Source organism: Eulemur rufifrons, chromosome 15 (genome assembly GCF_041146395.1).
Source record: "Eulemur rufifrons isolate Redbay chromosome 15, OSU_ERuf_1, whole genome shotgun sequence".
Taxonomy (NCBI): Eukaryota; Metazoa; Chordata; class Mammalia; order Primates; family Lemuridae; genus Eulemur; species Eulemur rufifrons.
Genome location: NC_090997.1, coordinates 52,356,527 through 52,384,118, shown reverse-complemented (window position 1 = coordinate 52,384,118; position 27,592 = coordinate 52,356,527). Strand labels below are relative to the sequence as shown.

The 27,592-nt window shown below is 36.2% G+C and overlaps 1 protein-coding gene across 1 annotated transcript in view; it reads right to left on the bottom strand.

Moving 5' to 3' along the window:
- Window positions 1-2,608: 2,608 nt before the first annotated feature.
- The window catches only part of FHL5 (four and a half LIM domains 5), a 35,752-nt gene continuing 10,768 nt past the window's right edge, over window positions 2,609-27,592 (bottom strand). Inside the window, exons 2-6 of the mRNA XM_069488496.1 lie at window positions 13,749-13,919; window positions 12,800-12,974; window positions 11,666-11,835; window positions 7,704-7,890; window positions 2,609-2,772 (exon numbers count right to left, since the gene is read on the bottom strand). Of these exons, the coding sequence (XP_069344597.1) occupies window positions 2,609-2,772; window positions 7,704-7,890; window positions 11,666-11,835; window positions 12,800-12,974; window positions 13,749-13,907 (855 nt within the window). The 5' untranslated portion in view covers window positions 13,908-13,919. The remainder of the gene's footprint in view (window positions 2,773-7,703; window positions 7,891-11,665; window positions 11,836-12,799; window positions 12,975-13,748; window positions 13,920-27,592) is intronic.

Genomic DNA, 27,592 nt, shown 5'->3' with positions numbered 1-27,592 from the left:
CTCATTCCTCCTGCTCCTTGGCACAGTCTCTCAGCTACTTCCAAGCCATCTGGTTGTTACTAGCACATGGTATTTGCTTTTAACTACTTTCCTGCCTGTGCAGATGTCACCTTTGAATTACTGGGAGCCCACTGCTTCCTGACGCAGCCTGTCCGTCTTTGGATAGGTTCATTAGGAGAGCTTTTCTCTTTACTATATAAATCAGCTATGGGATTTTTACACTTCTCTTTGTTTGCATGTCAGTCTAAGGAGGTCTTCTTTCTCAGTTGTTTTGCATGTGTGTGGTTATGTCTACAGTGGTGCTTTGTTTAAGTTGTAGGGAAAGATCTCTGCACCTGGCACTTCTACATTTTCATGCGTGATACACCCTCCCACCACCCGGTACCACAACAGTGTGAGCTGTAACTTTGGGCATAGCACATGCTTAATACATGTTGGATGTCTACACTGCCTTCTAAACACAGAACTATTTATATATGAAAGTATGTACACTTAATTATATCTATCAAAAAATAGTAAAATCTCTATCTAGGAAATGATTCTGTGAATTTTAATTGTAAAGATTGAATACAAGACTGATCATGTGCACACTCACCCCCCCAAAGAGAAAAATTCCAAAGCATTACCATTTGTTTAAGAAAACAAAACATGTTGTATGCATTTTTACCTATAATTGGTTAACAAAGAAAATGTTACATGTTATATATCTATCGAGACTTCAAATGACTAGGTTTGATATATGTGTAATGCACTGTTATTTTCTAGATCATAAAACAATTGGTATATTTAGTTCTATCTGTGCAATTTCACATAATGCAGGGAAAATATTGATAGTTTTGCTTGCATTTCACAATGTGAATATGAGAAAATACCTTGGCATTGTTAATCCAAAAATACAATTATAGTTTTCAAAAAGTCTACGTAGCTTGAACTTTTATTAGTATCTCTAAATTGTTAACATCCCTGAATACCTTTGCTTTTAAACTACTTCAAAAATTTTTTCCATAACAATTTTAACTGAATCTCCTGTGATGCTAGTTTAGTCATTGTAATTAACTGTACCCTATAATTCAATTTCAATCAAAACCTTTACTCTTTGCAATAATGTGAGAGTAGACACTTATAAATATGTTATATCTATGTGGGTTTCTTCTCCTGACCTCCCTCTACCCCACCTAAGAGACGCTCTAACCAAGTGTGATAACTGACCATGGAGACCAGAGGTTGCTTTCCATTTGTCCCAAATTATGTGGAAAATATCGTCCAGGGGCAGCTAGGTAGGGTCATCACCAGTTGAAGTCTGGTCTAAGTTAGATAAAGATAGGGTGATAGACTTTTCACTAAGGTTGTTACTTCCTTTGTGACAATAAGCGCTGACGGATTGGTTGGATGGCTGTTGCAGCAGATTGCATCTGGGGCGTGGTTGGCTGGGGGTAAGGTGGGCGGCACAGGTGTGGGGGAGCAGCGGGGAGGGCTCCTTTGCAGCCCACATTTCTCTATTGTGCTGCTTTGCAGGTCCTGAATTATCAGCAGTGAATTCTTCTTTTTCAGTTCTTATTATTATTAGATTTCTTTAAAGCCCACTTTTATGTCTGCCCATTAATCATCTATGTAATTTTAGAAGGCAAAATGCATGAGGCACAGAGCTAATTATGCATTCTATTATGTCTTTAGATATCTGGATGAAAGTCATGTTCCAACACTCAATCCCTTCCCTAAAACTCATTTCCACAAGTGATGATTTAATGATCTATTTACTTTAAAGGTTTGCCTCTGGGGACAAGGATTATCCTGGTTAGCTCCACTTGAAAGAATAGACTTTTATTTCACGGAATCTGTAAGCGTTTAGAAAAATCATTGTGGGCTTTGAAAATACATTTAATACAAAATGTGTTGAAACCCATGCTTTGGCTACCCATAGGTAGAAATGATCCCCTTATACTTATGCAGAGTATGAGAGCCATAGGCTCCACACTTTTCGAATTCCATTGATTAAACACAGGAACCAACCAGCTGTGGAAACAATGTGTATGCAGGCAAATTGCAGCTTTGTTTTTCAATTCTAAAGTCAGTATGTGTGAACAACAAAAGAATGATTAAAAGGTGACACAAGTCTTAAATGTGATGATTGCTAATCACTTCCCTGATCAATTCACTTCTACCATTTAGCCAATCTATTGCATTATATATAACTAGCTAGCTAAGAATGCAAACATTAGTCTCACGTATAACTCTCAATTTGGTCTCCTAGTTTTTCTTTTACTCTGCAGGTTTGAAAAACATCATTTTCAGTAATTACATTCACAACTCCTAGGTATAAGTCATATACTTGATTATGAAGAGATAATTTCCTATGTTTCTAACAGCAGAGTGCAGTATTTTGCAAGGAGAGGTCCCTTTGTGATTTAGCATATATTAATTTATGTTGGACTGTGCTTTTTCGTGCCCTTAGCATACAGTTCTATCAGAATGTGTGCAAAACTCTTCTACTATAAACTTTACACTACTGTTTTCTAAAATTTAAGTCAAAAATATGACATCAACTGAGTTTTAGATTTAGTGACAATAAAGGACAAGTGGAGTACAGGTGAAGAAACACCGTCTCCTTCTAGATGTCAGTGTCTGCCTCGGAGCCACATTTGCGGCAGAAGATTTCATCGTTCTGGGTCAGGAAGCCTTCGCCCACCAAGGAGACAGAGCACTTCCCACAGTTAAAGCATTCGCTATGCCACTGGCGGTCTTGAAAGCAGATAAACTTGGCACCTCTGAGACCTGTAAAGAAATTGGAGAAAAAGAGTAAGCTATCCTTTCAGGAATAGATTGAACATTCTATCAGGTAATTCTCTAGAAACTGGAGATATAGCCATGAGCAAGACCACCTAGAGGCGAATAACCCCGCAAAGAATGCTGCCCCCATCACTGTGTCCAACTGGGAATGTCAGTCCTAGGCAAGTTCCACCTACGCCACCCAAGCAGATTCCCAGGCAAACTCTGCCATAATCTACAGAAGTAGGTAGAATCTGGATATAAAAACCACATATTTTTGGAAACAGATAAGGATTATATAAGATAGATAAGGAAATACAATGTAGTGTAGTGGGAAGAGGGCATAGGTTTTCAAGTCAGAGATATCTAAGTATGAATATTGTTGCTTTTTCTCTCTGTGTGACCTTAAGTTTTCTTAGCTGAAAAATAAAGATAAGATGAAATAAATGTACACTTCCTAACCTGGTGTCTGATGTTTTAATGACTTTTAGTTCTCTTCTGAGCTTCCTTCATTTTTCATGCTTAATTTTACATAGACTGAGTCCCCTGATCATAGGGTTTGGAACACGATTGCCAGAAAGCCCAAACAGAGGATTTCATCCAGACTGTCATACAACCATCTTAATACAATGCCCTTATTACCCTGCTCAGAGACAACTTCAGCTTAGGGTTGCAACAAAGATCTGTGAATCCAATCACTCTAGCCACTGAGGCCACACTGTCCAGTGATTAGTTTCTAAGTACTTCGTCAGCCCTTACCACTTTAACTTGAGCCTCACCTGAACCATACTGTTTCTTTAAAAAGTAGTAGAATTTGAATCTTCAGTGAGGCTCTGATCTCTGTCTCTCTGACTCCAGAGTGCAGTTCAAGAAACTGATTTTGAGAAGTTTTAGAAACAGAGAAAAGGTCTAGGGATTGGGAAGAGGTTGAGATGCCCTAGGCTTGGATCTTTATTTATTTGACGTATTCTCCAAGTGATCTCAGTGCTATGGACTTCCTCTGATTTGCTTATCATCCACAGAGTGAAGCTAAAATAGTTCACCTGCTGATTAGCATATAATTTCCAAATACTCCATTTGAAACAGTGAAGCAAAAGGGTGAATAATCATTCTATTTCAGATAAACTTCTTATATATGATAATAACCTCTTATTTCCATCCTGAAAACTTTATTTGATACCTTTATATATAATTTAGTGGTTCATGGAGAAATTTGCATCAAATTCCTCTACTTTCCTTGATTAAATTTATAGCTTGCTTATCTATGATGCTATCATCATTATTTTCTAATAAGTGTAAATCAATTATGTACCAATTAATTCCCTTAATGTTATTCAAAACATTAATAAGCTGACTGCAAGAGTAATGTTCTATATATATATATAAATCATATCTGTTCATAAAACCAATTATTTCACGCCTAGCATTTTGATGCTCAGTTTTTTTTATTTTATTAGTAAAACTTGTATAAGTGGCAAATGTAATTCTTCTAGAATTTTGCAAAGAAGAAAAAAATAGAAGCATCTGGCAGCAAGACTTTAAGAAAGGACTGACTGAACATGTGAGATGTTTGTAAATTGTTCCAAATTTGGATATGTTTACTCTCTTAGGTCATGAGAGTTTGCAATAAGAAAGCTATCCAGAAAACAGGTCTCTGGTGCCTATTTTATCCGTTTGCATAGGTTTCTGACAAGTCAGTAGAATAAGAGGTAGCATTTGTTGAGTGCTTGAATATGTGCCAGTCGCTGGTCCAAGCCCTGTGTATGCATTGCCTTATATAGCCCTCACCTTACCTTCATGGGGTAGACATTAACATCATCTCCCACTGTGCAGACAAAAACTGAGGAACAAAGAAGTTTAACCACTTGCCCAATGTTGCCCAGCTAGTAAGTGGCAGATCTGGGATCCAAGCCCAGGCTGTCTGCCTTTAGAGCCTCTGCTTTTAACCTCATAGAATTATGTTTGACTTCATCTTTTGTAAAATATATAATCAGGAACCTTAGCATCTCTCTCTGAAGAAACTACAACATTTGAAACTCCTTTTCCTCAAAATAAACAGATATGGAAGAAAGCTAATATGTGATCCTGTACAACTCCTCTTTTTGCAAATGAGGCAAATGAGGATCTTTAGGTGAGCTATGTACCCAGGGTGACACAGAAGTGAGGGGCACAGGAAGACCCAAGTCTTTTACTCCCCCAGTCCAGAATGCTTTTCACTAATCAACCTGTTTCAATTATCCCTGATAGTTTGAGAGGTTAATCCTATCTTAAAGGAGGAGAAAAAATTTATACCTGGAAAAATTATACCTGGAGGTTGTTCAAATGAAGCAAGTTCATTGTGATGGGTTTAAAAAAATTACACCTGATGATTTACAGACAGATTTAGTTAATACAAAATAGTATTTTGAAAACATTCTAACACAGATACCTTCTTTTTAAAATTCATTTTTAATTGGCAAATATATATATGAAGTATAGATATAGCATGATGTTTTGACATATATATATATACATCGTGGAATGGCTAAATCAAGCCAATTAATGTGTTCATTACCTCACATGCTTATCATTTTTTTGTGGTGAGAACATTCAAAATCTTCTCTCTTAGCAGTTTTCAAGTATTTATGATACATAGTTACTATTTAATAACTATAGTCACCATGTTGCAGGATAGATCTCTTGAACTTATTCCTCCTAACTGAAATTTTGTATCCAACAATACAAAGCTTCTTAAGGTGATGTAATGTTTGCATGAATGCTCAACTTTCTGAATGTAAATATATGGCAGTATCAGAATTTCCTATGGTACATTAGCTCAGATAGCTCAATTTTAAAGAAGCACTATTGCATGGCCTATAGATATCTAACAATCGAATCAAGATATATTAAAGTGAGTTGGAAGGCTTTGCAAACATTTCAGTCTCTGGGGTCTCAATCACAAAGCCAAAAGAGGATTAAGATAATTATGAGACGTTCCCTTTAGACTGACTATTCTAAGTTAAAATGTAATACTGCATTTGGGTTACTTTTGGGTCAGATCTTTTGTTCTTGATCATCCTCATGTTTTTGTGCAGAACAAAGTTATTTTTTCGTTTAAACTTTAAAAAGCTGAGCTCAGTGATTGAATCTGGAACAATCTATCAGAAAATTCACTTAGAGACATGAATCTGCAATGGATCAGAATTGAAACTCAAGTTCAGAGCTTGTGTAGGCGTTTTGAAGATTGGTATTAGTTACTTGGGTCCCCAGAGAACTTTGAAACACACTTTGAGTTGTTTAACTTTCTCATTTCCTCATTAAAGCCCCTTTTTGTTCTGATCCAATTCAAGAAAAGTGTTGTTGTCGGAATAGATTGACTGTGATTGCAGATTTCACTAAGGTGATTCTGGAGCCCCAGGAACTGTTGCATACCTGGAAGTCCCATTTTCTAACTAAATTCAGCGGAGATGGTGGTTTGTTCTCTTGGCTGTAGGAGTTGCCTAAGGCGTAGAAGGCAGGAGGCAGAGTGGTTTAGAGTATGGGTTCTGGAGCCCAGTGGGCTGGAATTCCTAATCCAAGCCCTTGCAAGACCTACCCCCACCAGGAGGTGACGTAACTGAGCAAAAGAGACAGGGTGTGAGGAACAGAGAGGGCATACCCCATGCAATGGGGTAGCCACCCAGCACCATGTGACAGCAACCCTGCTGGAGAATGTGGAGGCAGTCTGCTCACCCATGGCAGGTTCTTCATTTACTTTTGGCTACAGAGATGGATTTTACATTATTTGTTTCCAAACATTGCAGGCCAAACATAACCCGCCTGCTGGCCAGATGTAGCCCATGGGCCAGTGTGAGATTCTGACAAACATGGTGCCCCTGGATAGACAAACAGCACTGTGCTGTTTGTCCAGGTGACTCCCTTTGCAAGTCAGAGGAATCCTGCCAAATTGGGGTTTGCAGTGAAACTCTTTCCTTTGGTTGGAAGATGCATGAAGTTTCACTTTTTATTTTCTTATATATTTGAAGATGAAGGAGGAGGAAATGAATAAAATAATCTTTAATTCTATGTTATGTAAAATGAATTAGAAAATGAAATATAATTAAGAATACCAGGGATAGAGAGTAAAAATACAGTTCTGCCACCTTCAATGACTATAAACTGCCAAAAAGAATAGTTGCTGGGTTTCTCAAGTGTCATGCTAGCTCCAGTTCCTTTATTATAGGATTTTAGAAATGTCTCTGAGGAATATATGTATTTTTTTTTTTTACCTTGAAAACCTATTTAACATGGATCAATTTATCATTGTGTGATTTTCAAACCATGTCACATGTATTTTTCTTCAGTAAAATTCTATCTTGTTTTTTTCATCTATACATAAATGTGCTTTGTAATTGCAAGTGAATAGAGAGAAAAGAGAATAATACATTTGTTAGAAGCATCTTAAAATGAAGTTTAATTAATGCCTGACCTATGCTACCTGAATTACAGCTTCAGATGTTCTGTACAGTAGTTGCATTTAATTAAAACCTTTTCTATCTTAAGGATGATTGGCCCTATTTTGGAATTAGGGAGGATTCTGATTTATTAGTAACCCTTCCTCTCACTCAAATCCTTAATGAAGCTGAGAGCAGGTCTCCTTGTGAAGATCTTCTCTGATCTCTGCTCTTTCTGTTCTCCTTCTTTCTCAATCTGTTACTTTACTGAAGAGTCCAGTGCCATTAGGTTTAGAATGTAATTACCCTTTACAGAGTATAGCCACCAAAATTATACCCTGTGCTTTCCTTGAGGGGGTCCATGTTATATTTATACTTATACATGAGCACCCAGTTATGTTTATCTCAAAAGGAAACATAAACGAAAGATTTCCATTTTGACTTGCATTTCCTAAATTATCTAGACAGCATTGTACATAGTCCTAAGTGTCTCATGGTGTGATCATATTGAACTGAAGAACTCACCAGTGATAGATTTGGAACAGGCTGCACACTTTTTGGCAAAAAGATGGTGGTAGCAGTCCAAGCAGAATGGATAGTCATCTCTGGACATAAACTCTTCTTCGCAGAGCTCTTTCCTACAGCCACTACACAGAAAACACTCTTTATGCCATAGCTGGTCATGAAATGTTATCCCACCTGAAGTTATCACCTATGGAAGGATCACAAAAAAGGCAATGACCATGGCAGCCATTACAATTGAGATCATTTCATGATTCTCTTCTATGTCCGCAGCTGATGCTTTGGGCTACTGTATCATCTTGTGTTAGGATGTTCTTTTCCTTAAAAACTTCTGTTTTCTGAATCAATGTGAGAAGCCAAAGGCTATAGAAATTACCTAAAACTGTGCTCACTTCGGTAGCACATATGCTAAAATTGGAAAGAAATTACCTAGAACAGGCAAGAAATGAAAATTAGTCTAATTTTTTTCCTACAGTGGAGTGGAAAAAAGGTAGGACCATATTAGACTTAGGGAAAGAAAATCAAGTCCCTGATTCACTTCCTCATACTTCCCTGACTTTTCTTATTTTGGTCTTCAAAGATCTGCCATTAGAGCTATTTTCTATGTCCATATCTAGCTTTCCAGGATGCTAAAAAATTCTACTTCTTCATGAAAGCTTTACTCTGGGTCTGACAATATCCAGCAGTAGCATCCCCCAATGGAATTGGTAAGCACCATCACTGGCTAGTAATCACTCATTGTGCTAAGGGATGACCTCTTTTGAATATTCTCAGCACCTCTTAACTGTAGAGACTATAATCCTTCCCCCTGTACAGGTGAGCAACTACTGAGGGTGAGAGTCATTAAGTTACTTGCCATGGCCTCAGAGAGTTAGGATTCAAACCTACACAGTCTGACTCCACAGTCTGTGTGCTTAACAATTAATATAATACTGGCCAAGGTTACTTTGCACAGATAAGCAGTTGATAAGTCCTCATTGAATGAATTAATAAATACCAAAGGACAAAAAGTCTCTGGAAAGCAATTCCATATTGCATCTAGCAATGGGGTGCTACTGGATTCAGGACTCGAAGTAAGGAAACTTGGTTGTACATTGAGCCTTAAGGTATGGCGTGATAAGGTTTTGCCAGAGATGGTTATTAGTTTTCCATAAGATAATATACCTTTTTCTAAATCAGTTTAATCAAGGGATTCTACTTTTTAAAAAGGTCAGAAATCTTTATTAAGATTTTATGAAGATCTTTATTATTATTCAGATGGATAAATATTGGGCAAATCTTCTTGTGAAGCTAGCTTTAAGTCATATTATCTTTCAAACCCATGGCTATTGAGCTCCTGGAGTTGCTGTGGAACCTGGAATGCATTCATATAAATGCCTTATAATTACTAAAGCAATGGGATATCTGAGATGGTTCCTATAAATTTATATTCAAATTAACTAGTTAGTGAAAATGCAGAGCCTATTTTAAGCCATCTTATTATTTACAAACTCAGAAGTGTTGTTTGTGATATAAATGTTTGAAAAAACTATTGTAAAGATATTTTTAATCTTATAACAAATACCGTAGAAATTAAAAATATTTGATATAAAAGTTATTTTTCCCTAGAGGAAAAAAGCGTACTATTCTGCATAAGCAAATGGGAAACATGATGGTGTGTGTCAAGGAAAGCAATTTAAAATACCCCCTACTGACTTCAAATGCTTTATAGCAGGCACAGGAGAATTCGTGATTCCTTTGATTTGTTTGGTCTAATGATTAGCAGGCAATGCTTAAAAGATTTGAAACTTAAAAAATGTACTCACAGCAAAATCAAACTTGATATATACACCAAAGACTGTTTAATTAGGGAGAAGAAACTCTGGAACATTAAAAATAGTTGGCTTGTGATTATATTCCTTTTGAAGAGGTAGGAAGCTTAGGATGAAGTCTAATATCTAAGCTCGGTTTTTGCCACTGATTTATCCCAGGATTTAGAACAAGTTTCTTCCCTGATAAAGTGGAGGCAATTAGGATTTTGCGCTCATAGGTGACAGACAAAGAATCAGAGAATAATACATTTAATTCTTTTTGAACCCTGAGGAGTTTGAATTGAAATCACTTGTAGTTTGATGTCACTTGTTTTTTAGTAGAAAATAAATTTTAGTGTAACAAAATCTATGGGAAAAGGTTCTAAGGACCTGGTTGTCAATTAGCTTTTGCTTTTTTATTTTTCATTGTTTGTTCTTTGCTTTGGGTTGAAAAAAATTGTTTAGCTTGGATCATCTTGATCAAAACCATTTATATCCAGCTTTCCTTAAAAGACTTGTGGTTTTAAAAATGAAATAGAAAATAATCTGGCATGTCACGATCTGTCTGCTACCCAATATAAATATTTCACAAATTTTTGATGACTTCAGATCATATCCTAAATATAGTCAAGCTCCTATAACCTGGGAAATGCCAGCACTTTGGCCCAGAGAGTGTTCAGCAGTGATGTACTAGAGGAGTTACTTTCTTAAACTTTTATAGCATTAAAAGAGACTTTATATTGTGTCCAATAAATGATTTTAAGATAATTCTCATAAGTCTCATTAATTTTAGCTTAAGTCTTTAAGAAATGAAGCCTAAAATTGGCCCACTTAGTTGTTTCTCAAAACAGTGAGATGAAACTATTCATTTTATTTCCAGCATGTTTTTAAGTGCACGTCATTGACTCTGGTAATTCTTTGGAGCTTCATTTGTTACAGGGTCATGGGGGTTGACAGCTGCTTGTAAAGTCATTTTCTAAGTCAGTGTTTCTGGTAGAGTAATGGAGGTCTCTGGGTATAAGATGATTTCATCTCATGTTATTAGCTATTGTAATTCTCAGTCATCACTATGGTGTAATTTAATAATTATAACTTAGGATAGTGTACTGATGTCTCTGTAAATACAGTACTGGCATTGTTAATAAGTATAGAAAACTACTGTAGCTGTGTGTGTATGTGTATATGTACCTGTAGAGAGTAGTCGTGAGACTTCCAGCTGTCCAGACACACGTATACAAATGGTCTTAAGAGATCTGCCAGAGTAGCCCATGGATCAAAAATACTTAGAAACCACTATACTAATTCAGTGTATTTTCATGATTCAGCTTTCTCATCACAATTCATAGTGTCATTTCAAACTTATGATTCCTCACAGGTCAAGGATTCCTTCCAGAACATCCATATGTATTTTATGGAACACAGACAGCTTCATCAAAATGATAGACACGAGCTACTTTTTCACATTAAAGTTTAGAAGATAAAGAAGAATTGGACAAAGTTTACTTAAAAAAAAAATGACTTTTTATCCTATTAGAAAATGGATTTTGAATGGGAAACCAAGTCAGAAGGCCCTACATGATGCTCTAGAACTGGAAGTGAAGGCACTTGCAGATCTTAGTCTTCCTTCTGTCTTTGCATCCACTAAATTTCCCTCATGATCTTGGCGCTCTCTTGAGCCTACCCATCTACTCTTGGAAATACTGAAGTGTCAAGACAAGGAGACATTTGCATTGCTGAGACATAACGTGAGGAGTTAAACACTGTTAAATCAGTTGCCTCAGTCATTCTGTGAGGCAAATCCATATTTCTCCAAAATAGTTAATATTGAATAGATCAAAAATTATTTTCCAAGAAACATTCTGTATTTAAAAGTCAAAGATAGATGTGTGCCCTCTCCCAGAATATGTGAAATCTTGTATAAAAGCAGTAAATGAAACTGGAATATCAAGTCACTTGAGCTGTTTGGAATATTAAATGCATGTGGATGGAATTTTATGGCTGAAAAAAAAAAGATAGTCATCTTCATCTTATGACAGATAGTGGTTGTGGACCTTGTTGGAATTAAAAACTAACATGAATGTGTAAATACAGATATAACGTGATGGTTATATATGGTGCAGCTAAAAAGCAATGAGCTGGAAGTTTCCACAGGCTTCATCCTCTTTAGATAATTACCTTCTTACAAAAGTTGCAGTAGTGAGCAAACTGCTTCTCAAAACACATCACACAATAATTGCCGCTCTCTTTGGAGATCAAAGGCTTTGTTCCTATTGGCTGTCGGCAATGCTCACACACAAAGCAGGTTTCATGCCAGTAGTTTCCCTTAAATTCCATTTTGCGGGAACCTGTACTCCGAAAGTAAGAACCTATTAGTACACGTCAAGCATAATTTTATTTTAAGCACACATAGATCAAATTAATTAAAAAATAGTTTTTTAAAGTTAGGTGATAAATAGTTCTTTTAGAAAAAGTATTTAGTCAGTTTCAGAAATATCATCTGGGAAAATAGAGGTTACTAGAGCTCAGCTGTGATGGTGGCAAATCATTCTTTCACTGAAAGCGCTTTCAAGCCCTGCATAAGCTGCACTTTGGAGATGTGAAAGTGCTTTAAGTAGAGACATTGAATGGCTGCATGTGGTTTAGATAAATTAAGCCATAATCATCATTACAGGGATATTAGAAATGCCCAGGTCACAACTCCTGAGATTTATATTGCACAGTTATGGTCTCCTAAAAATTCTTTGAATCCATAATAAGAAAATGAGAGAGAGAGAGAGAGAATGAATTATGTTCTTATGCAGCTGTCCATAGGGATTGAGAAGAGAATCAAAATATAGAGAATTAGTGCTTGCTAAAAGTGAAATGATTCCCATGGATCCTTGCCTTCCCTAAGAGAGAATAACAATGACTGACCCTCAAACCAGTTTGCATTGAACTACAAAATGACAGTTGGCCCCCATCTCCTATCATGAATCATTCTTTCTGCTGTCATTGGTTATGCTTAGGGGAGGGTGTTTAATGTGGTGTTATGGGTCTGAATTTTATCATTCTATGGCTCAGGTTCTGGTTTGAAATGTTTCTGTAAGTTAGGTTTTATGAAAATACACAGAACACTGTAATTTACCTATTCAAGAATAATGATGAACGATCTTTTTATTTCTAAAGTACACTAAAGGAGCTCAAGATAGAATGAAAAGGAGGACTTTCTGGAAACCAGGGTATTGTGAGCCGCTGCACGCCTCACGTGCTGGCACTTGCTGAACTGCCTCGCGGCTTCACGGAGAGACCAGAGCTCCCTGGAGATCTTACCGGGCATGATGGTCTTCTTGCAGTGGAAGCACCTGGAGGAGCACTCGTTAGAGTAGCAGTCCGTGCACAGCAGGCGCTCGTCCTTGGCGGCAAAGGGCTTTTCCACCAAAGAGTGATTGCATTTAGTGCACTTGAAGCATCCTTCGTGCCAGTGCCGGTCTTTGTAACAGAGATCCTTTGGGACAGTAAATAAAAGTTAATTAAATGTGTTTGTGACAAAACAGCCCATTTTTATGACAAAATTAAACACTCCTGGGCCTCCAGTGCCAGTAGGTTATGCTAGTAGCTTGAGGGAAAGTTGTTATTGATACTGATACCCGTAGAGAGGAGATTCTCTGGGGTAATTAAAAGCCAGAGCCTGGGGCTTTCTTGAAGGGTCACTAAAGGCAGCTGGAAAATAAATGAAATTCTTTGCTATTTCTTCAAATTTTCCCTATGTTCCTTTTATGAACTATAAACAAACAAAAAATAACACCACCCTACTAAAGTAAAGGCAAAAAAGAAATAAGAAGAAGAAAGGAAGAAAGGAAAAAAATAATGAGTATTGTAGGAGTAATGGGCACAATGGGGTTTAGTAGAAATGAGGCTAATTTTTAAGTCAGAAAACATAGATTTTGAATCCTTATCCCTCTCATTATTTATGTATTTATTTATACTCTTGTCATTCTAGAAACGACTTAATATTCTAGCTATGTAACTTTGTGCAAATAACTTAACCTCTTTAATCTTTAGCATCTTAAACTACCTCATAAGATTATGTGAGGATTAAAAAGCATATGTTATATTTCATAGTGCTAAGCGTAATGACTGATTAATGGTGACTTTCAAGATCCTTATATCCGGTAGCAAGGAAATAGTGTTAAAAGTCAACACTAATTGAAAGGAGGCATTCCAAAGCATTTATTTGCTGTTATTATGCAGGAATTCTGTGAACTGAGATTAGACCTACCTTGGAATCTGACTCAATTGGTTCTTTGCACTCCTCACAATAGTTAGAAAAGATATGATCATAACAGGAAACACAGTATGGATTGTCATCCTTCAGTATGTACTTCTTCCCAAGAAGCGACGCTGTACAGTATTGGCAATCAAATTGAACAGTTGTCATTTTGGTTTGAACCTGTGAATAAGAAAATCATTCATGTATATAAAAGCAGAATCTTGTTTATAAGATAAATGATAAAGCCTCAATTCAGTGTGAGTGAAGCACTTGAATGAATTTATATTTTCTTAAGTAAAAATCCATAATTTCCAAATTTAGGAAAATATACTTGTAGCCATGGTGACACTTGGTGTGATTTAGGAAAGGTTACTCTCCCATCTTGGCAGTTCCTGTGTATTTTGCTAAAAAAAAAAAAAAAAAAAAAAAAGCATCAAACCAGCAGCCAGATTGTGAAAAACATCTTGTATTCATCGTGAGCTAATGTGGAATTCAATGAGAATATGACACGTGTTGAAATGGGATGGTTTCACCTCAAGGATATAAACATGAATGGTTGCTAGGGCTTTTACTAACTGTCATCGCTTACTATTTTGCTATAGAGTCTGGAGGCAGAGTTGGAAATAACAACAGTCTTTTTTACTCAAACGTAAATAGAAATTAATAATCAAGTACATTGTCATTTTCTAATTTATTGTTTTATTCCTCAAATCTTAATGGGTACTTAATATCTGCTCTGCACATTAATCCTAAAGTCTTCCTGAACTATACACAATCCCCACATTCTTCTTACCTGTGGCTTCAACCACTCCAAATATGCTAATGACTCCAAAATCTCTTTTTCTTGCTAGTTTTAGTGTCCTGGACATCTCCATTTATTTTTAACAAATTTTTATTGTTTTTATTATGTTTTTAGAGACATTGTCTTGCTCTATTGCCCAGGCTGAAGTACAGTGGTATGATCACAGCTCTCTGGGACTCAAGTAATCCCTGCCTCAGCCTCCTAAGTAGCGGAAACTATAGGCACACGCCACCACACCTGGCTAATTGTTCTTATTTTTTGTACAGATGGGGTCTTGCTGTGTTGCCCTGGCTGGTCTCATGAACTCCTGGCCTCAGGCAATACTCTTGCCTTGTTCTCACAAAGTGCTGGGACTACAGGCATGAGCAACAGTGCCTGGCCAACATCTTCATTTAAATATCCTACCCAAAGTTGGCCAAATAAACTCCTCAGCAGGTAGGATTCCACCAAGTGCTAGGTCTTTGTGACTACTGTAGAGCAATTGTCCAGACGTGGAAGTACAGATAAAATCATCAGTGGTAGAAAACAACATTAAGTGCTTTCAGGCTCTAGAGCCAAAGTACCATGTATATGGCATAAATAATAGCATCTACTATTTCATTATAGCTATTAATAAGATAGCTAGAATTTATTTGCCAGATTAATTTCATTCTATAATATGAAAGAAAAGTTAGTATAAAACATAAAGCCAATGACAGGATAAGGATTCTGATCATGTTGTAAATTTAGGAAAACTATTAAGGAATAAAACAGATAGATTCAAAAGGTTTTAATTAGGCATTGAATATGAATTTTTAATTGTTACCAAAATTAGTAGCACTGATTTTCCTCGGGAAATGAGATTTGCCATCTCTGGATTTACTGGAATGTATTAGGAACTTTGAATATTTTCTAATTCTCTTCCTCCACATTTATTTTAATTTTAGGAAAACCAGAAGATTAGTTAATTATTATGATGGTTTTTGTTTTTTTTTTTTTTTTGAGACAGAGTCTCGCTCTGTTGCCTGGGCTAGAGTGAGTGCCGTGGCGTCAGTCTAGCTCACAGCAACCTCAAACTCCTGGGCTTAAGTGATCCTACTGCCTCAGCCTCCCGAGTAGCTGGGACTACAGGCATGCGCCACCATGCCCGGCTAATTTTTTGTATATATATATTTTAGTTGTCCATATAATTTCTTTCTATTTTTAGTAGAGACGGGGTCTCGCTCTTGCTCAGGCTGATCTCGAACTCCTGACCTCGAGCGATCCACCCGCCTCGGCCTCCCAGAGTGCTAGGATTACAGGCGTGAGCCACCGCGCCCGGCCTTATGATGGTTTTTATAATATTTTTGATGCTAGTTTGTATTTACTACATTTGAACTGTTATTCTCACACATTTTTCCTTCTCTTATTTTAGTGATGAAGTTCCCGGCACAGTGCCTTGCTAAATACACATTGCTCTTAATTCTGCATACAGCAATATTTGTTCTTCACTAATAAGTAGAGGAAAGACTGAGGATTTGGAACACATGGGTCTTTTCCCAGGAAAAAACGAAAATTCAGACTAGAAAGTTCGTAATGGAACATGGCCCAAATTATCTGCAAGGAACATTGAATTCTCTGTTTGATTAATTCTGCAGAAATGTGCCTTCCTAGTGAATACAAACACACTCAGAGGGTTACTAAGGGCTTGGAGACAGCAGGAAAATAGATTTGATTCCCTTCAAAAGTTTAAAAATGAAAGTTTGTTCACAAAGTGTTTATCACTTAATAGAAATAAGGTATGTACCTTTAACTTTCATCATTAATATGGAAAATGTCATTTTCACTATTAATATTTATTTAGTTTTATATGTATATAATAGCACCATGAAGCATGGCCTATTAGGGGTTAGGAACTGCCAGGCTATTTCCATTTTGTGAGGCTTTCGGTATGTTCTAAAATGAAGAAACAACAAAAGGGATTACAAAATTGGTAATATTTTAATTGTTTATTTTAAACAGCACATTAAATATAATAATGTTAAAATACCTGTATCTCATTGGGTGATTGGGTCAGAAGTCTAAATATAATATAAGACAAGATAAGATGGTCCTTCCCCATTCCCATCCCCATCCTAACTACACAATAGGCCTTGCTCCATAGAAAATTCTTTAAAAAATAAACCATATTTCTTCATTTTTTAAAAGAAAGTCACTTCTTATTCCATCCTGTTTTGAAAAAGCAACATCAGGGAGTTAGGTAGTGTAAGAACAGACTTAGTCCAACATCTTAAAACCTCGTGATTTTGCACTTATGGAACTATATAGTGAGAGCAGGCATTTGGTCCAGGTCAACATTTATTGAATATTTACTCACTGATATTTGAACTCCCTACCCTCAAGAAGTCTGAATTCTCTTAGCTTAGGTCCTACTGTAGTAACAGTGAATATAATTTGAGGTAAGAGAACAAACTGAATATTTACTCTCTTCTTGGTTGGAAAAAATACACTAAGACATTCAGTCCGCATTTTCAAGAAGTCTATTTAACTATTGAGCTTTGAATATGTCCAGATAGAGTTTCTTAAAAATGGAGGTGTTATAATCATATAAATGATACCACATTCTGTTAGAACCATGTAGAATTCGTAGGAAATTAATAGAAAGAAGAGGGAGGAGAGACTTTTCTAGGAAGACTTTAAGGAAATTAAGCTGTTGGAAATCTGTTAGGAAGGAAGGAAGGAAGGAAGGAAGGAAGGAAGGAAGGAAGGAAGGAAGGAGAGAAAGATCTATCTTGATTTATTGAGGAAGGGGAAAAGACAAGTGAGAGAGTGGCACAGGAGCTCATCTGAAGTTAGGAAATGATGAGTCTTGAGAATAGATTTTCACTTGGGTACACTCAGGATAGAGACCTTGAAACTTAAAGCTTTTTAACACATTGCCTGCCACACTAGAAAAACATTCTTTCCCCCTTGGGGCCATGGTGTTTTATTATGAAAATAGAATAAAAACTTTGAAAACAAAATGATCCTTTCTAATTTAATAAAGACTTTGTTTTTTTAAAATTGTTTTCTGTGTGTGAGTTATATGCAACTTGAAACATAGTTCTTGCAGCTCCCGAGGTGAAGAGATGTGTGAGTTACATATGCTTCAGGAGGCTCTGGGCTCAAAATTAGCACGAATTAAATACAACTCACATAGCAGTTAATGTGTTAAAGCTGTTTAACCTCTAATGCAAGTAGTTCTAAATAAGGAGGGGGCAGGCAGAATAGGTAAGAGTATGAATTTTTCCAATCAGATCACTTTTTACCACCTTATTCTTTTATAAACATCATTCTATACTTTTCTTTGTCCCTAACATTAGTAATTTTAAATGCTCAGGGAATAACTCTGTGTCCAGAGGAGCAGGTCAAATGGCTTTTTTAAAATCATTCCCTAACAGGTAAAACTGTAGGAAATATTAATAGAAAGAGGACTATGTAATTGTTGCCTCAGGAATCCCCATTTGAGTGTTAGTTTGTCAAAGTTATTGGGAAATTTTTGATTTCAAAGATTTAAAATCCTTGAGCAAAGCCAATTTATAACTATCATCTATAAGACTTTTTTTTTTTTTTTCCAGAGACAGGGTCTTGCTCTTTCACCCAGGCTGGAGTGTAGTGGCGACATCTTAGCTCACTGTAACCCTGAACTCCTAGGCTCAGATGATCTTCCTGTCTCAGCCTTCCAAGTAGCTGGGCCGACAGGCACATGGCATCATGCCCAGCTAATTTATTTTATTTTTTGTGGAGGTGAGTCCAGGCTGGTCTCAAACTCCTGGCCACAAGCAATCCTTCCACCTTGGCCTCTCAAAGTGCTGGGACTACTGGTGAAAGTCACCACGCCCACCTCATAAGAACTATTCATATTAACAGTGTACCCCAATTGGATAGCATTCATGTTTTCTAAGTGTGAACTCAGAAATACTAGTCATTCAACTTGGAATATATCACTTAGACATTCTTGTCGAACTTCTTTTGAGGTCATTCTGCAATTGATACATTTATGCTCAGAATTTTTATCATTGCATATTGGGATTTTGGAAGATTGATTTAGAGATGCACTGATATATCAAAGAGCATATGAAGATAAATAAGTAGCTCAGAAATTCAGTGGCATGAATGGACTTGGCTTTGCTTTTCCAGTTCTGTCCTTTAGATTTTAGATTTCTACCTAAAAGGAAAGTTTATTGGTAATAGTTTCCATAGCTGAGAAGGCTGTTTCTTAGATGTTATTTTTTAAACCAGGAATACTTGTGTGTCAAGTTATATTTTATGGTGAGTTATTGATGAGAAGGCTAATGCTGTGAGCAATATATCCACTTACATTTTTACTATCCTGAGCAAAATAAAGAGATTCACAAGAAGTATACTTGAGAACATGTCAAGGGGAAGAGAGACAAGAACTAGATGCTGTGTCTTATATCTTTACTATGTTCTTGTTTGCAAGGCATCACACACCATTCATTTATTCATGCATTTGATAAACATATAAAGTATATGTTATTTGCAAAGTAATTTGCTAACAGTTGTAAAAGGCAAAAATAGATTATACTTATATCCCATCTGCAGAGAGCTTATAATCTAGTAGGAAGAGTAAGGACATCTTATAAATCATTAAACAAAAGTTAGAAAGTGATAAGGAGAAATGAAAGGTTATAAGCATTTAGAGCAGCAGTTCTGAACACTGGGTACACTTTAGAATTTTAAAAATTTTCAAGGTTCACCACTCCCCCAAATCAATTAAATCAGAATTTCTGGTGGTGGAGACTCCAGATAAGTGTTTTTCAGTTCTCAGGTGGTCCTAATGTCCGGTGAGGGTTGAAAACCACCAGTTTAAAGAGGAAGGACAGTTACTTTCAGCTGGGAAAAATTCAGGACCAACTTAAAGACGTGGTATTTAAATGAATCACGTGGTAGATATTAGGGATTGGCTTTCCCAGTCTTGGTTCTATCCTCCTTCTAGTTTGAGAGGTCAGAGATCTAAAAGCATTTCCTGGACCTTACACCAAGAGTTCAGGATGCAAATTTGGCTCTGCTAAAATCTGAAGGTGAGTGTGAAATGAAAGACACATCCTTGTTGTTGTTGATGCTGGCAAGCTGGGTTGTAGAGATGTGAGTGGCTTCTATCCATTCAGAATGCCTGAAATTGGTTTTCCAGTGTCCAGCAACTAGCATTTTGGCTGTGAGAGACAGTTGTGGTGGTAGTATTGGTGGCAGCGGCAGTAAGTTCCTGACATCTAGACCAAAAGGCAAAATGAACGTGGGAGCGGGCAAATGGTAGTTTCCACCATCCTTGGAGGAATATAAGAAATACTAACAATTATATTTAGTACACCTGTATGTTTCCTGAGTGCTGGGTACTGTGTCAACTACTGAGTATGGATTGTCTTATTTAATCTTTGCAGTGATCTCCTGAGGAGGTCTATTATTATTTTCCTCATTTGACAGATGATCAAACCAGAACTTAGAGAGGCCAAGATCACTTGGCTGATCAAAATGCTGGATCTAGGGTTCTACACCTGTCAGAACTGAAGCCCAAAATCACAGCCAGTGTAAACCTCTCCTTTCTTGAAGATGTGGGGAAGGGCCTTTGAGATGGAGCCACAGAATTGGGAAAGGCACTTATACTTATGTATGTGAGGCATCCATGGAAAACAGTCAGTAATTTATTCTAAGTGGCTTGCAGAGCATGAGAAGTTAAATATTGGAAGACAAGTTTGGAAAGACTTACTGAGGGGGACAAATGTCAAGAATGGCTTAAGTTTCAGGCTAGAATTGAACTTTTTCTATAAAAAAAATAAGCATTGATGATTTAGAGTAGGTAAGTGTCATGTTTTGAGCTGAGAGTTATGAAAATTAATTTAGAAATAGTGATAAAAGAGATTAAAGGTAGATATACCATAGATAGGAAAATTAATTAGAAGTTCATTTTTCAATATTCCATTTAATCAACAAATATTATGACTTCTATATAAAAAGTGTTCTCTTATGTGTTTGGGGGAATATGAAGGAGATTCAATGAGATATTTCCCTTAAAGGAAAATCCATTAAAGAAAGAAACCATAAGAATAAAATGTATGAATAAATCTACTTTAACAAGTAATTATATATATAATATATATTGAACATGTATACATATAATATGTGTATACATATTAACTTAATATATTATAATATATGTATGCATATATTATAATAATTGTGTATACATATATTAAATTATATATAATTATATATTTTTAATACCTATATATTGAGAGAGAGAGTTGCCCAGACTGTGAGAGAAAGTAATAGAAGAAGACAACGATGTATGTACTCTTGGCATTCTGAGAAGCCAAGGATTGATTCCGGTTTGAGGGTTGAGAAGGAAGTTAGGAATCAGGGAAGGATGGAAGCTTTTGAGGTGTTCAAGTTGGAGGTAATGGTGGCTTGATTTAGAAAAGAGGATTATGTGAAATGTCTCAAGATTATGTGTGGGAATCAAGATGCGGTAGGACTTAAAAAGTGATTGTATTTGGGAGGCAGAAAGTCATCCTGGGATTTCACATATGGGTTCCCGGTAGAATTAGCGTGCCACTAATAGAAGATGGGGACACAGGAAGAGAAACTAGTTGGAAGACAAGATTAATTCAGATTTAGATGTGCTGAATTTGAGGAACTAGACTAGAGGGGCATCAATAGAAGAGTGGACTGCTAAGGGAGACCATTGCGGATGCAAGAGAGAGGAAAGGAAGACAATAAATCACCTCTCCCCTCTCCCTTTTCTTTTCTCTTTTTTTCCCTCAATACTCAGCTACAGTGGAACTGTGCAAAATAAGGACATGGTTCCAATATACGTAAGTTTCAGTTAACGTAGCATCATGCAAATGAAGGACTACCTGTATATGTCTTATTACTTTCCTATCATAAATTACAAGTTTTTAAAGTAAGAGGGTTTTTATTTTCTTATGGTGGAGTGGAAGTGTACTAGGATATAATTTTTGCCTTCTGGTTTCCAATAATGGCTCTATGTTGTTGTGTTTTTGAGGAATTTTACTTCTTTGTATTAATACTTAACTTGAGAGTTGAATTACCATATATTCTTATTCTAAATACCAATTACAAATTACTACGTTGATTTGATTATGGCTTTTTGTTTTCCATGGAGATAGGTAATGCTATATAAAATAATCACATTGATTATATGTCTTAAAATATAGGATATATAGTAGATGGTGTTTCAGGTTCTTTTATCTCTAATACATGATCTTTAAGTTTTACTAAATAGATGCAAATAATGCCATAACCATTACTTTTGCCTATATGTAAAAATGTACTGTTCTTTAATTCAGAGTCTGCTGGGCTTTCTGGCTTAACTTTCATCAAGTTATTCAAAGTAGTTTCACCTGTATAAATACATCTATGCTCATCTGGGACTGCTGCACAACTATTTCAATTGCCCGTTCAGGTCTTTCATTGATTTTTTAAAGTAGATTTGTTTCTGCTTTTCTTTAGGGAAGAACTTGGAAGACTTTAAATCTAAATGGTATAAAGAATATTAAAATGCTCTTGGGAAATGTTAATGCAAAATGTTGAAGTCTTTGAAACTTGTTTGACTGATATACAAAACTTGAACAGAGACAGAGGCTGGATGAAGAATCTTAATTTGAATTCTAATTAACTGGATTTATCTTTGGTCATTTTCTCATTTAGGATCTAAATTTGAACTGTTTCTCTAAGGGCAGGAGATGGCTGACAGGCAGTCAAGGGCATTTTTGAAGCCTTATTGAGCAAGGTATTCTGCTCTATACTCTATAAAGGGTTATCAAAACGTCTACAGTACATATTTATACAATATACCTAGTCTTCTAAGGCAGATATTTCAACCATTTTTCCTTCCTGTACCCCATACATATATTTATGGTTTACCACATCCTATCGATTTCACCTTAGAAGCATTCTTTAAATCTTAGTTTAGGCCCTCCTCCTATCTCTGATGGACCCTAGTGGTTTACATTGAACTGAAGATATTTTAAGGATTTCTTACTCTATTGAATGGAGCCATGCACATTTCTATTACATAACTTTGTTGAGCTTCTCAACTGACAAGCTCAATTTCCCTGAGAAGTTCCAGAACATCCTCCAAAAAAATCTTTCTCAGACTTATCTGATTGTTTTCTTTCTCTGGTGAAAAACTTCTAACAGCTCTTCTTTGACTATAAAATAAAGTCCAAGCTCAATTACTTAGCATAGAGACCATTTACTACCTTCTCGTCTCTACTTGTCTACCTCCAGCTCTTTCCCAGCCCTTTCTCCAACACACACGTACCCTCCTACGCTTTAGCCACTTCCGGTGATCCCTATTCTTCAAATACACTTTGTCTTTTTATGCTTTTGAGCTTCACACATGATTTTTCTTTTATGTCTATACATTTCTCCTTGTTACTCATCTACCTTGCCCAATCTGATGATTCTCCTCATCAATCAAGGTCCAGGTAAAAATCCTTCTCTTCATAGCACTCTCATATCTCCCAGGACAGAGTAGTTGCTCTCATAGCTCATACTTATGTCTATCTTTCTGTTGCCACATTTTATAGCAGTTGCTTTGTCCTATGTGTGTCTCTCTCACTGCACTGTTAGCTCCTCAAGGGTAAGGATGTTGCTTACTTCATGTGTGTATCTCAGGAGGCATAGCAGGATCTCAGTAAATGTTTTATGGTGGAATAAAAGAATGAATGGAAGTTTACTGTTCTCTAAGAACCTAGAGTCCAAAACCGGTACTAATGAAAACACATATGCAAAAAGGATTCTATCAATATCATAAGGGATAAAGAGTTAAGAATTTTCATGCTGTATATTGACTTGAATAGTGAATTCATTCTTACCATCTGTGTAGCACATAAGTCAAAAGACTGAGAATAAACATCAAGGAATAGAAGGTAAAGCCTTAAGAGCCCACAACGGCAGGGAGAGTTCTTTTACTTTCTCTGCAAGACAGCTAAAGTGCCCTTGGAATACCAGCTAAGGAAATACCAAAGAATCAGAAAAAATAGGTAGATAATCTGTTGACATTATTAAAGCCTTTTTCTCTAAACTTGAGGCACCAAATAACTTCCACTGAACAGTTTTTAAACTGTTTGATTAGACACTCAATTCTCTGTTGGGACCATTCTGAGTCTATGCATATGACTTTGGAGACTACCATGTCTACCAGGATTGCAAGGTCATTGTCTGCTGACATCTACGAGGTTAGCTGAAATGCTTTTGGTGTAATGAGTGACTGAATTTGACAAAATTTAGGGGAGTTAAATGAGATACATGAGAAAAATAAATCCTCCAAATTCATAATTAGTCTGCGTAAACTAGGTCAGATGGGATAAGTGGATGTTCTACAGCCAAAAAATTTAAAATTCACATATTTTAAAACTATGAAGGAATTAGGATAGCTAGTAAATCGGTTCTACTTTTAGGTTTCTCTTTCCTTTTTTTTCCCGGGTTCTGAGGGTGAGGTTGAGCAGACCTGTGTGTACTTCCTTATTTATTTTTTGCTTGAAACAAAAGACATATGTAGAAGAGTATTGGGTTAAAAATCGGAAGCTGCAGGTTCCTATGCTGGTTGCTTTTGCACCAGCATATAATTTGTCCACTGTTATGGAAGCCATTTAACTTTTGTGGCCCTTCCTGTCTTTAACTCTGAAATGAGAAACATATTAGCTGCTTATGATCCCACTTAAGGATCAAATGAGATGTAAGAATGGCAAAGTCATGGGTAAGTCGGCTATAGGTGTAGTTGGCTTGATGGAAAATGTGCAATTAATACTGTAGTTCACATTCTGAAGAAGGAGGCCATTTCCCCTTCCCTCAAATGTTACTTTTAAAAAACTCAACAAACAATCTTAAAAATAACTAAAGCCATAACTTCAGACCATCAATCAAAAATAACCTAAAACAAGCATCATAGGATTGTTGTGGAATGTTTGATATTAGTCTCTAGGGACATATTTGCAAGCCCAGTTTGTTGGAAGCTGAATGTCTTGTGTGGAGGGGTCAAACACAAATTCTCCTGAGAGCTGATGAACTACTCTCCCATGAAACAAAACAGCTGACCAGAGCTTTCCATCTGGTTAATTTGTTCTGTGGATATTAACAAAGCAAAGAAAAACAGTACTTCATATGATTTTCTTGGAGATTACATTCAGAATCACATAACTATAGCAGGTATTACTGAAATATAGATAAAATGCAGTTCATCATAATACATAAATATAACAGTATTTTATCAAACATTTTATTCTTTAAAAAATAAAAGTGTAGGACTCTTTAAAAATACATAGGTTTAATACCATCTTTGATTCCCCCCCTCACTGAAATATAAGAAAATTGTCAAAACAAAGAGTATTGCCCTTAAAAATTAAATTGAGTTATCTCTCTATATCTCTGTCTATTCAGATCTCAACTTTATGCTTTTAAATCCATCATTAGGCTTGTCCCCACAATTTTTATCCAAAGAAACCACAACTATTTCAGTAGATATAAGTTGAGTCTGCCCTTCTACTCCCTGAAAACTTGCTCTGTTATTCCTGCAAAAGGTGTTCTGGAAGAGCAAATTCAGCTCCTGTGTTGCCTTTGGGTCTCTGCAAAGGCTTTTTTGAGGGTCTGATTTAGTGACAAACTTTAGTATAGACAAAGACTGAACTAAAAAAGATAATTTACCTAAAAGTACATAGCGTAGGCTCAGCACATGGTAGAAACAGGGTAAATATTCCTAGTACATAAGTCCACAGATCAACCGTCAACCCTATTTCCTAGAGATGGAGTCTAAGAATGGACACTACAGATTTAATATTAATATAAATTTACAAGTATTCCCCTCCTCCTCTCTATGCTTCTTGGAAAATTCTATAAGTACTCTGTAAAATTCCTTAAGGGTTTTAATTGTGTCAGATTTTTTTTTTTCTTCTTTTCTATTTGGAGATCACCCTCTTCATCATGTCCATTAACTACTATCAGTATCTGAACACTGGTAGCTGTTTTCAGCAGTGAGGAGGGAGCTCCACTGGTTCATCTACTTCATACTATTTCTACCTGCTTCGCCTTTGCATCTGATGATATATGCAAGTTTATCTCACAAGAAATATGATCTACCATTGTGGAAACTAAGTCTATGAGGAAGGACTAAACCTGTAACCCAGGTTCCATCTGTAATATGTGCTAATCAGCTGAAGAGCTTCCACAGGGCCAGGTATTTGGGGGGTATAACATCACATAAAAAATTTGCCATGGCCTGGAAGAATGTGCTTTATCAGAGAGGAAGGACATTGCTTCTTGCGTCTTTCTCTTTCTATTCTTGAGTTCAATATCATGATTTATAAAGACATTATGAATTGGTTACTATAAAACCAAGAAGGTTATTTTATTTTTCTGGGTTTTTAAAAATAAACTTTAATGTCCTTTAATAATGAGGAATGACTAAGACTGCACGGACTTGTTTATAATGTTTTATTAAAATTAGCTTTCATATTAATAGCATATTGATAAAAGTGTTTTTTATTTTGTCTTTTAAACAACATTTGTATGTGATATTAATGAGAGAAAAATATTGTTCATCTTTAGGGTAAACTGAAAAACCAAATAAAAGATAGGAAAGAGAAACAAACAAAAAAAAATAATGAGGAATGAGAAGAATCAATCGTCACTCAGCTAATTCACCTTAAATGGATGACAAATATATTCAATTTAAACAGTGGCTTGAGAGAAGGTTTGATTAGCAACCCTGGATCCAGGAATTTAGAGGAACTATGCAGAGTGTTCCAATCACCACACTCCAATCCATTCATCCCAACCCTATTAATCTTGAAAAACTAAAAATATATATTCCCCACAATGTAGGAGAATCAAATAAAATTATTTTCTATGATTTTTTTAAGACAGTGTTTTCATATATAAGAAATAAACAGTTTCTTTTCTAGTAACACATCGAGTAGTATTGGAAACTGTCCAATTAAATGAAGAATGTACCTTATATGGAAGGTGGCCAATATAAAATGATAGATCAGGTTATGTCTGCTTTATCTAATAGAGCCTATAAAGCAGTTTTTTAAAATCTATGATTTACCTAAATGACAGCCCCAGTTAAACAAATTAGGAAAAGCTCTCAGCTATTCAACTAAGAGTAATAAATAAGATTTCACAATCAATCACATCATTCTTTCCTGAGATTATGCCAAGTCTTATAATATATTGGCTTTCATTTATCCTGGTATTAATGTGTGTTATAGATTCTGCTGGTTTATGACCTCCTTAAAATTCATAAACTATAATGATAAAAAGAAGAGCTCATTTCTGGGCCTTCTAAAGAAGAGGGGCCTGTCGACATGTTCAGTGTCCCTTTTGGCTTAGACCTTTTTCAATCTTAAGGTTTGTAAGGTCACATTTATAAAACGTATTATTATGATATGCTTCATGAAAGCCCCTTGTGTTTCCCTTAGATTTTTCTCATATTCTACCTTGTACTATAAATGTTGTGAGGCTTATGATATCCCTTATAACTGAAATGTAAGCTCATTGAGAGCAACCAGTATGTCGCACTCATTTCTGGACTCCACTTGCAGCCAAGCAGCACCCAACACACACTGGGGCATGTTTGAAAATGTCTTGGATAAAACTGGTGGTAATTTTTAAACGATTTCTACTTAATTGAAAATGACAATGCTTCAGAGCCAAGAAAATATGCTGTACCACTTCCAGTCTTGGAGTGTTCTGTTGGGAGATGTTGTTATGGTTCCATAGTGACTAAAAGCACTCTAGGTAAGAGTGTAGTGAGCACCCTTTCCTTGACTTCTGGAAAGTCTCCGGATACATTGTTTCTTTTCCCCTGACCCAGTAGGCCAATTCAAAGGATACAAGTATCCTATCTCTTTGCAAGTCTACCAGCAGTTTTGCTGAATGATGTAGGTGTGGAGTAGGGATCCACTGTCTCTTTAGTCCTTTTTGTTCTGTTTTCAAAAAATAGTGGTTACTGTAATCTCTAGACTCTTATTGAGTCTGCAGAGGGCTGGGAAGGGTAGGGTTAGACCTT